At 29.5% G+C, this 12,610-nt stretch overlaps 1 protein-coding gene and 1 long non-coding RNA gene across 14 annotated transcripts; one reads left to right on the forward strand and one right to left on the reverse strand.

Annotated features, from left to right (window-relative positions):
* The first annotated feature begins 821 nt into the window (after positions 1–821).
* LOC145004604 (putative amino-acid acetyltransferase NAGS2, chloroplastic) lies at positions 822–6,423 on the forward strand. 12 transcript variants are annotated; one of them, XM_078963560.1, is made up of 17 exons: positions 822–1,458; positions 1,548–1,637; positions 1,723–1,813; positions 1,894–1,987; positions 2,080–2,269; positions 2,361–2,459; positions 2,551–2,621; positions 2,758–2,799; positions 2,954–3,252; positions 4,268–4,347; positions 4,430–4,527; positions 4,616–4,646; positions 4,951–5,011; positions 5,114–5,229; positions 5,302–5,436; positions 5,710–5,787; positions 6,151–6,423. In XM_078963560.1, the coding sequence occupies exons 9-13, from the start codon at positions 3,219–3,221 to the stop codon at positions 5,008–5,010; spliced, it is 303 nt and encodes a 100-aa protein (XP_078819686.1). In that variant the 5' UTR covers positions 822–1,458; positions 1,548–1,637; positions 1,723–1,813; positions 1,894–1,987; positions 2,080–2,269; positions 2,361–2,459; positions 2,551–2,621; positions 2,758–2,799; positions 2,954–3,218; the 3' UTR covers position 5,011; positions 5,114–5,229; positions 5,302–5,436; positions 5,710–5,787; positions 6,151–6,423. The 12 variants fall into 12 exon arrangements, 6 of the variants coding, with proteins under 6 accessions (XP_078819686.1, XP_078819684.1, XP_078819683.1 ...); XM_078963558.1 differs by having other exon boundaries at positions 2,987–3,252; XM_078963557.1 differs by lacking the exon at positions 4,616–4,646 and having other exon boundaries at positions 2,987–3,252.
* A 3,246-nt stretch (positions 6,424–9,669) lies between these two features.
* LOC145007579 (uncharacterized) lies at positions 9,670–11,303 on the reverse strand. 2 transcript variants are annotated; one of them, XR_013662996.1, is made up of 2 exons: positions 10,525–11,303; positions 9,670–10,116 (listed from the first exon to the last, which is right to left on the reverse strand). It is a non-coding gene; the product is annotated as an uncharacterized LOC145007579 (long non-coding RNA). The 2 variants fall into 2 exon arrangements; XR_013662995.1 differs by having other exon boundaries at positions 10,451–11,303.
* Between the last annotated feature and the right edge of the window lie 1,307 nt (positions 11,304–12,610).

The following is a 12,610-nucleotide window of genomic DNA, read 5'->3' on the forward strand; positions in this document are numbered from 1 at the left end:
GTTTTCAAATAGTTTATTCATTCTTTAAATTCTAAAACTTTTAATTATTTTATTTTAACTTTTTATACAAATAAATAACATCTATCCGAAAAGTAATACATTGAAATTAGGGATAAGCATATGGACCGGGGAACCGGCCGGAACAGGTACTGGAACCGAAACCCGATGGAACCGGTCGAGCCGGGACCAGGGACGTTATTTTTGTGGAATTTTTGAACCGGAAATCGGTAGGAGCCGGAACCGATACAACCGGAACCGGTAGAACCGGCAAAAACCGAAACCGTATGATACTATTTTTCGAGGACCGATTCCAACATTTGAAAACACGACAAGAACCGATAGAACCGTCGGGCCGATTCAGTTCTTGATTTTGGCCGAAGCCGATTCCCGGATCGGGTCCGGCTCGGACCGGTTCCGGCCGGTTCGGTTCTTTTGCTCATCCTTAACTGAAATTATTTAATTAGTATGAGGTAGAAAAAAGTATGCCTACGTTTATATCTCAAAAAAAAAAAAAAAAAAAAAAAAAAAAAGTAAACTACAAAAAAATTAAGTTTTTATATGATAAATAATATACATTTTAGTATACATTAATACACTAACATATGTATTCACAAAAAGATCAAAGTTGTAAAAAATGCAAAAAAAGCTATGGTACTTGCTTTGTATTTTTTATCATAAAATACTATTATATATACTATTAATCCTTAAAGGATGGTGAACAGGAAAGTTTCGGACTTTAGAGATTGGCCACATGACTTCTTGGATTCAAAATTTAAGCACCTGCCATAATAATTTTTAAATTTTACACTTATCTTCCACGGCCTTGCCTCACCTTTACGTTTCCACCGCCATGGCTCACCAATCAGATGCAAGAAACCCCTTCTCCGACCTTCTTCAACGTTCCTTTTAATTTATTTATCCGTCTTTGTTTTCTTCATTTCGACCTCCCGCTTCCCAGTCATACATCGACCGACTTGCTTCACCCGCTCAGCCATGCTTGGTTTCAAGTGAAGCTTATCAGCAGCTCCTGTATCTCTATTATCCTCTCCCTAATTCGTGAACCCTAATTGAAGTTGTCCATGTGTTTAAGCATTTCATGCCCTAAATCTTCCCAATGCCATCAGTGGGACATGAGGGGATGAACATTCTCCATCTTCAGAAAAAATCATCCTCAGATTCGTGAAAAAAGGCAGCGTAGGAGTAGTCTTCGTTTGCAGTTTTCTTAATTGTTCTTTCTTTCTTCTTTACTTCCCTTTTCCTGTTCTCCTCCTTCCAAACCAGCTTCCAGTTCCTTTCCTTTCACCGCTCTTGGACCCGCCCATGGCTTTCTCCACCACTCCGTTTTACGAACCCTTTTTGTAGATTACTTTCTGTTGGAGACGATGGTCTGGCGAGTTGACTCCTGCTTCGATCGTCTCGTGTTTCTCATTAGTTTTGTGTATAAAACCACAATTTCAGGTTATTTTTTTATCCTCTTTCATTCTTTCTATGTTCTATAGCTGGTGCTTCGACGCCCTGAATCCTTCTTCTCTCTCTCTTATCTCCAGAAAATCAAATCAATGACTTTACCTGCCGCAAGAACAAAGGGGAAGCAGAAAACACCGACTCCACCACACCGGTTGATTTCGAGTGCTGAGGTGAATGGCCCCGTAATACCCACATCTGCTCAAAAATCGAAATTATCATCTTTATATTTAACTTAAAACTTTTTACTTATTTAAGGGAGGACATCATAACAGAGAGCCTGAGCCCCATATAATTATCCCTTCAGCTGCTTTTGCTGGATCCATTATCAGCTTCATATTATGTCCAGGTAAAAAATTCAGAAGCTTTTAAACTCATTCTCTATCATCTTTCTTTCTATATTCTTTTGACACAATGTCTCCAATGTAGGATGCAAAATCAAGGTACTGATTCTCTGGTTCCAACCTCACGCAAATACAGTGGTCCACTTAATTGTGCGATTCAAACTATAAAACCCGAAGGGGTAAGAATGCTTGAGGAGGGCGTTTTCGTCTTTTTTACAAATGAGAGATTTTGGGAATACTGAAGTAATAATGTGTGATTGTTGTTTTTCAGGTCAATGGGCTTTTTAGAGGAGGTGTGACGACTTTGATGCGAGAAGCTATTGGAAATGTTATGTTTTTTTAGTACTTATGAGTATTTGAGGCATTCTATGCATTTAAGACTTAAAGATTCTTTGATTGATCACACAAATTTGATGGATGTAGGAATTGGGATCATTAGTGGTGGTCTTAGTGGTATCGTGGTATGTAACATCATCAAAATGCAATCATTAAAAAACATAAATTAAAAGATAAAAGGGCAAAAAAGTCATTTACACTCCATTTGTTACACAGGACAGGAAATTGTTGATCGCTATGATGCTGAGTGCGCACCAACGAGCTCAAGAAGTGATACAGTCCGCTGCAGACAAAACCTGTAATAGAACCCTCTCTGTAAGACACAATAATTATGCAAATGAGCTTTAGAATCTGTGACTTGTGAGTCATAATTTGATTTGAATCCTCCTTTTTGTGTATGATTTAGGTACCAAAGCATATGAAGCGACCTATATATGTCTATTATCAGCTTGACAACTTTTATCAGAATCACCGAAGGTACATTATTACTTACTGTCTATACTTTAGTTACATACATAAAATAAAACAAAACCTACACTCCTCATTTCATTGGCTCTCCTTTTTTTTAGTCGATTTTTGTTTCTAGACCTGATTTTCTTGGATCCGCACACAGATCTGTTGATGTGTTCTTGAACCAGACAAACTCGGTGTTCAGGTAACTTAACATGGCATTATGGCATCCTAATGAAAAAAATACTATCATTGACTTTTCCTTTTAATTAAGAAACATATCTGAGATTTCCTTTTGTCACTTCTGTTGCTTACACAAATGACTTAATTTTCCATTTTTTTTAATTTGGTTTTTACAGTGAGGTGTTAATGTTATGATGGTGGATTGATAGGCCAATGCAGCATCAGGGATGGCTGTGCATGATGACTGCAACCTAAAGTTTATGGACTTGAAGGCAAAAAGGACCTTCTGTTTCATCATTTATAAGATCGAGGAGAAACAAAAGCAGGTGATGGTTGAAAAGCTTGGAGAACCAGCAGAAACGTATGGTGATTTTGCAGCATGTCTCCCTGCTGATGAATGTCGATATGCTGTCTTTGATTTTGATTTCATGATAGCAGAAAATGTCCCAAAAAGCAGGATCTTCTTCATCGCATGGTACCAATTACGCCCTTCAATTGTTTCTTTATCATTGTTTGAAACTTAACATAGGGTCAATTGCAGAAAAACCATTATAATTGCATAATTTTTGTGAGTTAACCACTTATACTTTTTCTTTTCCCAATCAAACCAAAAAAAATTCAAACATTTTTCCAGTTTAACTATTTTGACCAAATCAGTATGAATTATTTGGAAAACATCAATGAAACCTATTATTAAAATGCTTATATTTTGGAAAATGTCCAAAGCTTTTATTGTTTGCTCGGAAAAAATATATATTATTAGTAGCAAAAAGGCAAAATTGCACAAAATATAATCTCTCTGTGTGTGTGGTTTTTTTTGTAATTTTCTATTTAATAAATTATAATGGTACCAATAACGTTTTAGTGGTGTCTTTATTTTTGTTTGAAATTAAACATAGAGTAAGTTACAAAAAAGAACATTATTATATCTCTGTAGTTTACTTTGGCCACATATGCTTATTTTTTTCCAGTCAAACCATAAAATTGTTGGATATTTTTACAATATAACCATTTTGACGAGATTTAACTGGTCACTATGTTTGATTAGGAAAATTACCGTCAAATCTATTATACTAGGTCAGAATGGTTAAATTGGAAACTTCCATGGTTTGATTTGAAAAAATAAAATATTGTTGATTTGTAAGAAAAAACAATGCGAGTCAAATCTAATATAATATGTTAAAATGGTTAAAATTGGAAAATGTTAGAAACTTTTATGGTTTGATTTGAAAAAATAAAATATTGTTGATTTGTAAGAAAAAACAACGCGAGTCAGATGTAATATAATATGTTAAAATGGTTAAAATTAGAAAATGTTAGAAACTTTTATGGTTTGATTTGAAAAAATAAAATAATAGTTGTTATTGCCCCATCATTTTTTTTATTATAATGGTAATAATAACTCTCCAATCAGTTATTTATTATTTTCTGAAGTTTAATATAAGGGCAAGTTACAAAATAATCTATTATATTTTGGCGCAATTTTGCAGTTTACAGACTAATAGATTATCTTTTTCCAAGATCAAATGGTTATTTATCAGAGTTGGCAGCTGCAACCTTTGTTTGTAGAGTCAGTTATTAAAATAATTATTAATTTTGTATAAATTAACTTAATGAACATTACTAATTGTGTTTTTTTTAATTTATATTAGGGAGGTGTCCAGACAGTTGATTTGCTAGATGGGAGTATATCTGGAGTGCTATTGGAGGAGCTCTTTCAAAGAGATGGAGTAGGGATTATGGTGGCTAGGTATGTTATATGTGTCTATAAACCTAATATATCTACACATATAAAACATAAGATTTAAGGTTGATATATTTATTATTGTATTTTTTAGTGATCTTTATGAAGGTACCAGAATGGGAAAGGTAGATGATCTTCCTGGAAATTTTGTTCGTATTATGTTGCTTTTTTATAAAATGATTGACAAAGTAGAGAATCCTTTCTCTGCTCTATCCCTCGACCTCTTCCGTTTTTTTTATCTGTTTGAAGGCCAATATAATTTTATGTAATATATTTTTATGACTAGGTATTTGGAAAAAGGCGAGGGTCACTCCTAAGCTAAACCATTTTTCCTATTAAAGATATTCAAATGGAAAACATATAAGTTGCAAAGAACAGACTATTGAATTTTTGATGGTGTTGATTTACCCATTTTGAAATTATTTGCAGCTGTTGTACCTGAATGTGATTTCAAAAGAAGAACCCCACAAGAAAATAGGTGTGCCATAAGGTCTCTTTCTATAAAACCCTTTCTCTCTCTTTTCTGTTTTATTTGTGTTAGATTTGTGACAGGTTTTAGATTCTACTCTGATTACTGATATGGATGTTCCAGACTTCCAAGTTGAAGGCTTATGCAACATATATTAAAGAGAACTAAAAGAATCCTTCAAAATATAAGCAAGATGGATTCATGATGAAATTGAACAATAGGCGCGGTTCTAATATATGGTGAGCTATGAATCTAGTGACCTGTTTGTATGCTATCTGATTTTTTTTGTTTCCTTTTGAATAAAAATACAGGCCACGAGGAAGAAGTAAATCAAATTGTATGTGATTTTTTATGTGCTCTGTTATTTGACACAAGAAATTTTAGTGAGGCATTCACTAGATTTTAATGTTTCGAAGGGACGATGCAGCATAAGTAGAAGAACAATGGTTAGTTCTAATTTCTATGTCCGGACTACTTCAACTTGCAATGTTTTTTCTGTATTTTAACTTTATTTTTTTAAGAAAAAAGACATTTCGGAAAACTGGTTTTTACATCTATATAATTCAGTTTACAAACTGATAAAATGGTGAAAATGCTATCAACCGAAACAACATTTTTAATATTTTTACCCGACAAACTTTAAGTTTTCCAGTTGATACAACAAGGTAATTTAGGATCTGATTATCTTTCTGATTTAGGGTCATTGTATTTCATTTCAGCTTACCAATGAAGATGGTTGCAGTTCCGTTTTAACAACTGAGGCATCTATAGAAAATCATGAAACCGGTTCTACACAGGTATCAATTTAAATAAATTTCAGAAAAATAACAATCTACTTTTTGTTCTTTTTATCAATGAGTAATGTAGGTTGCTATAATGGATGAAAGTTAAATTACTTTGTTAAAATTAGAAAGTATGTTGATTTTGGACAACGGTTAGCTACAACAAATTCCAAAAACTTCTTAAACAAGAAAAGGAAACATGCACAGTTTCATTTGGATTTTGGTGAATCTGATTTTCTGTTGTGTGTTTAGTATGCTCTGTTGTATGTGATTCATGAAAGGGATTTGTTGAAATTAACTTGACTTCTTAGATTATAATAAACATTATTTTTATTGGCACCCCTAATTCCTAATTCATATGTACGTTTTCATATGCAGGATTTCCCTCCAAAGATTTCCCTTTTAACATTATTGGTCATCCTGCTTTGGCTGATAATGGAAGAAGTTCTTTGAGACATTTACTCATTGCTTATGCTAGACATGTTCTACTACAAGATAGTAGACATAGCGCCAACGGCGCAAATGATTCCCCTCTAGTTAGGATCGTTTTAATACACACTAAATATTATATCAAATGTAAATAATTAATTGTTGTTTCATTCATTTTCTATTTTTTTTAATAATCTATCTGACCTAAAATATTGTTAGTTACTTTCACCTATAATACATATAACCACTTTGTCATCCAATCATTATCAACAATACTCTTTCAAATTAAAATTTCATATATAAATATAAATAATCAAACATATAATTTATATTTCAACAACCCTCAAACAATACACAATTAAAATTTATTTGGGATATCTTCAAAAAAGTGATATTTTGGATAAATTTTTAATAAAATCATAAAATTTATTTTTTGAGTAATAAAGTCTTGATTTTTTCACCTTTTAAAAAGAAAAGCCCAAGAAACCGGTTATTTTATTCATTTTAGCCCTTTTTGACCTGTTCAGCAGGTCATGGAACTAAATTGTTAATTTTTTAAAAATAACGGGTCTTTTTTACAGATTTCGTCAAAAATTTTTATATAATGTATAGATATATTTTTTTACATATCTATATCGAATTTTAGGTATTTGTGTATTTATTATGTTTTTATATGTATATATTTACGTATTTTTTTGAACTTTAAATGTATAAACGTATTTTTTTTGTTACTTATTTATATGTATTTTAATAAATTTTACATATTTTTTCTATGTATTTTTATGTGTAATTTTTTATGTATTATGTATTTATATGTATTATGTATTTTTTTTTCAGCTTTTTATATAGATGTTTATGTATTTTAAATGTATAAACGTATTTTTTACGTATTTACATCTATTTTTTTAGTATTTTACATATTTTTTATGTATTACGTATTTATGTATGCTTTTAAGTGTTTTATATAGATGTTTTTGTATATTTATGTATTTTAAATGTATAGACGTGTTGTTTTACGTATTTATATGTAATTTTTAAACTATTTTTACATATTTTTTGTGTTTTTTATGGGGATATATCCAGAAAAGTCCCGATATTTTAGGCAATTTTTTTAATAAAGTCCTAAATTTTATTTTTTGAATAAAAAAGTTCTGACTTTCTGATATTTTGAATAGAAAAACCCAAGAAACCGACTAATTTATTCACTTTCGTCCTTTTTGACATGTTCAGCAGTTCATGGGACCAAATTGTTAATTTTTCGAAAATAAATGGACTTTTTTGCAGATTTCGTCAAAATTTTTATAGAATGTATAAACATATTTTTTACATATTTATATCTATTTTTACGTATTTTTGTATTTTTTATATTTTTATAAGTATATATTTATGTATTTTTATGTTTTTTAAATGTATAAACTTTTTTTTTTACTTATTTATATGTAATTTTAACCATTTTACATATTTTTTATGTATTTTTATGTGTTATTTTTTATATATTATGTATTTATATGTATTTTTATATATTTTATATATTTATGTATTTTTTAAAGCTTTTTATATAGATGTTTATGTATTTTAAGTGTATAAACGTATTTTTACTTATTTATATCTATTTTAAGTATTTTACATATCTTTTATGTATTATGTATTATGTATTTATATATATTTTTTAAAATTTTATATAGATGTTTTTATATATTTATGTATTTTAAATGTATAAACGTATTGTTTTACGTATTTATATGTATTTTTAAGTACTATATATATATATATATATATATATATATATATATATATATATATATATATATATATATATATATATATATATATATATATATAGTTTGCTTTTATGTATTATGTATTTATATATAATTTTGCGTATTTATGTATTGTTTTAGTTTTCTTATATAGATGTTTATGTATTTTTATGTACATTAAATGTTAAAGTGTATTATTTTTACGTAAAAAATATATGAACACGTAAAAATAATACAATTAAACACTTAATATACATAAAAATACATAAAAATCTATATAAGAAAACTAAAAGAATACATAAATATGCAAAAATACATATAAATAAATAATACATAAAAGGTGAAAAAATCAGGAATTTTTTATTCAAAAGGTGAAAAAGTCAGGACTTTTTTATTCAAAAATTACACGAATGGTCCCTATGGTTTAGGGTAATTTAAATGTTTGGTCCCTAACTTATTTTTTTAACTTGGAAGGTCCCTATTGTTTGTTTTTGTTACGCGTTTGGTCTCTATCTCACCTAAAAAGACTATTTTATCATTGATTTTTTAACTTATTTAAATAAACACAACCCTAACCCCAACCCCCTTACATTACTCTACCTATCATATCATTTTTCCCTATTTAAATAATAGTTTTTTTTAGATAAGATAGGGATCAAGAGTGAAACAAAAATAAAAATTAGGGACCGAGACAAAAACAAAGATTAGGGACCTTCCGAGTTAAAAAAAATAAGCTAGGGATCAAATGCGTAAATTAGCCCAAACCATAGGGACTATTCATGTAATTTACTCTAACATTTAATGTACATAAAAATACATAAACATCTATATAAGAAAACTAAAAAAATACATAAATACGCAAAATTATATACAAATACATAATACATAAAAAAACACATAAAAACACACAAAAAAATATATGTAAACTACTTAAAAAATACATATAAATACGTAAAACAATACGTTTATACATTTAAAATACATAAATATACAAAAACATCTAGATAAAAAACTTTTAAAAAATATATAAATGCATAATACATAAAAGATATGTAAAATACTTAAAAATAGATATAAATACATAAAAATACGTTTATACACTTAAAATACATAAACATCTATATAAAAAGCTTTAAAAAATACATAAATATGTAAAAATATATAAAAATACATATAAATACATAATATATAAAAAATAACACATAAAAATACATAAAAAAAATATATGTAAAATGGTTAGAATTACATATAAATAAGTAAAAAAAAAATATGTTTATACATTTAAAATACATAAAAATATGTAAATATATACTTATAAAAATATAAAAAATACAAAAATACGTAAAAATAGATATAGATATATAAAAAATATGTTTATATATTATATAAAAATTTTGACAAAATCTGCAAAAAAATCCATTTATTTTCGAAAAATTAACAATTTGATCTCATGATCTGCTGAACAGGTCAGAAAGAACTAAAGTGAATAAATTAACCGGTTTCTTGAACTTTTCTATTCAAAATGTGAAAAAGTCATGACTTTTTTATTCAAAAAATAAAATTTAAGACTTTATTAAAAATTTAACCAAAATATCGGGACTTTTTTGAAGATATCCCAATTTATTTTAATCAACATCGACGCACATACAACAATTATTTGAAACCTTCTACTAAACATCAATATAAATAGTTAAATACAAACAATAAATAACACATGTCTAAAAATATTTATAAAAAAAATAGAAAGCATTTGACTAAAAAGCAATAAATTTACAAACCATTAACAGTAAGCCACTATAAATGTATACAAATATGAATGTGAAACCTCGAGGAAAATCATTAAACCTGAAAATGAAATTTCAAGAAATAAACACACAATTAAACCAACATAATGAAGTTTCCTTTCTAGTGAGATACATTTCATGTATTCTTCGACGACCAATGTTTGAGGGTGGTGGGGCAATAACCTTGATGCTGAGGGATTGGAGTAGAAAAGGCACCAAACACAATGTGGAAAATAACCAGCAAACCAAATAATGACTAAATTAACCCTTAAAATAATATATCATTTGAGTGTATATTTACTCAACCCAATTCTTTGACTGTTTTATCTTTATGCAGGGTATTGTAACATCAGCCAAATTAGTTATTTTTCCTATAAATAAGACAAACATGAAAGAATGGTTAGGACGTCATATACATTATTATCAGATACGAAACAAAAAATTATATAACTTACCATACAAATTTATATATCTTTTCAACAAAATATTCAATCAAGCATCCCACAATGTGAAAACATTACCAACTTCATCAAATGAGTAGCAACATAATATATAAAAGTTCATTTATATATATATATATATATATATATATATATATATATATATATATATATATATATATATATATATATATATATATATATATATATACACACACACACACACACAAGTCATACATAAATCTGAAAGTAAGCAAGTATTTACCAGTCAATACATATCTTAATGCATAGATCTACATTTTTTGAGAAAATAGCCCATATATTAGAGTATAGAGAAACCTGTGAAGTCTTCTTATTACTCCATTTTCCCAAATCGCACCTAATATCCTGAACAATAAACAAAAAACAATGTCAACTTAGTCCCAAGAGGTTTCAAATTAACTCATCATCCATGTACAAATCAAGCAAATACGGGTAGAAATCTGAAATAGAACCAAACCAGGATGAAAACCAGTTATAGGGAAATCACTTATCTATTCAGGTCCTAAAAACAAACGCACACAGTTAGACACATACGAAGACACACAAAGCTAGAGAGATGGAAAAGGTTAGTGGTGGTTATGGTGGTGAATTTTATAGAGATACAGAGAATAAACTTACCTGTGGCGGTGGGGAGGATGTTTTTAGCAAGAAACAGAGAAGGAGAGGGTAAGCGGTGTCAGAAAACGATGGTAACAGCTTTGTTAGAGTTTTTGTGGTGGTGTCAGTGGTGAAAGGTGTAGGCGGAGGTTGCCGATAAAGGTGACTAAAGTGAAGGTTGAAGATCGAGATCAGGCGGAGGCGGTGGATGTAGTGACAGTGGTTGATTATGATGATTGATGAGGTATGGTGGTAACCGCACACGTGGTCTTGACTCATGAAGCATGTGATGTGATGTAGCCGAAGGGGTCGTAGACGGAAAGATGTCAAGAGAGAGAGGAAGGGTGTAGTGATTAGGGTTTGTGTCGTGGAGTGTGTTTCTATGTTATCATTCATCTGATCTAGAACCAAATCAATGGCCGAAAGTTAAACACGCTGGCAATCCATGTGAGGATCCGTGTGATATTTCCATGTAAGCATCCGTGTGAGTCCAATTATGCATAAACTATTTGTACTAACTGCTGTGAAATTTGCACCTCTTAGTTTTAAGATATTAGGCTTTATATTATGGTACATCAAGCTTAATAGGTTGTATTTAAGACATTGGATATGTATTATATATATATATATATATATATATATATATATATATATGAACACGGATATAGTTAATCTCAAATTTTTAAGATTCTGTTTCCCAATACCGACTTGTGTCAACTGATAGAAAATTGCATAATTTATCCATTACTTCAGTTTCAGTTTGAGCACAACTATGCATTTTAACATCAACACCAAATCATGTAGGGGAACAAATATATCGACTCTAACTATTTAAAGAAGAAGTTAATAAATAAAGTTTTACTACATATATTCAGCCTATTCATCATGTCATATCTAGTTAAACCCTACATGATTGTCATTTACGAACAACGTTGCGGAGAAACAAAGAAAACAACCGATTATAAGAGAAACTACCATATATCTCCATTTGAAGAATATATTATATTACCAACTTAGAATTACTTGTGACAGAATCCATGAAGTAATCTCTAAGTGCATCTAACTCCTATACCTTAAAATCTCCATTTAAAGTGCTCACGAGTAATAGCGACAAACATTGCTATGTTCATCCCCATGGACTATCCACCATCGCTCCATGACAATCTTAAATTACTACTTTCTTTCAGGAGTAGGACCAATTGTGGGAGTTCGGATAAATTAATATTTTGGAAGTGGTTCTAAACATGTAAAAGTGGAACACATTGATAATCTAGATTAGATGACTAATTTCCATCAAATATTAAGTTCTCCGATTAATAACCGTCAAATCAAATAGTGACTTAAACAACTTTAGTTCCATAATTTAGAACAAACTAAAATAAATGTCCTCAAGCTATTACAAATGTAAATATATTGTCATTAGATCTTTATATGAGTATTAACCTTGGTTAGTTTAAAGGAATGGATCGACAAGTTTCTATTCCAATATGATTGTAACATCCTGATTTTCATGTATTATTATATTTGTTGTATCTTTATTATAAATGGCACCTTTGGTCCCTTCGCAGAAGAGTCTTATGATTCTAGTCGTACGTTGGGAATGCGTAAGGGTACGTGCATCGTACCCATGCAGAGTGTGGATCGCGGGTGCCCAGGTAGTGTTGGATTAGTTTTCTAAGCCCATAACTATAATTAGTATATACTTGAATTGATAGTAGCACAATCATTTTGGGTTTCCCTTAAGAGTAGCAACTGGGAAGGATGATTAAAATTAGAATTAATTTTG

This window comes from Lactuca saligna, chromosome 7 (genome assembly GCF_052625555.1).
Source record: "Lactuca saligna cultivar CGN05327 chromosome 7, ASM5262555v1, whole genome shotgun sequence".
NCBI classification, from domain to species: Eukaryota; Viridiplantae; Streptophyta; class Magnoliopsida; order Asterales; family Asteraceae; genus Lactuca; species Lactuca saligna.

Coding starts and splice junctions, on each gene's coding strand:
- LOC145004604 (XM_078963558.1), top strand. CDS start 2,135: ATGTTATGTTTTTTTAGTACTTATGAGTATTTGAGGCATTCTATGCAT. Junction 2,622..2,757: donor TTTTATCAGAATCACCGAAG/GTACATTATTAC, acceptor ATCCGCACACAG/ATCTGTTGATGTGTTCTTGA. Junction 2,800..2,986: donor CAGACAAACTCGGTGTTCAG/GTAACTTAACAT, acceptor GTGGATTGATAG/GCCAATGCAGCATCAGGGAT.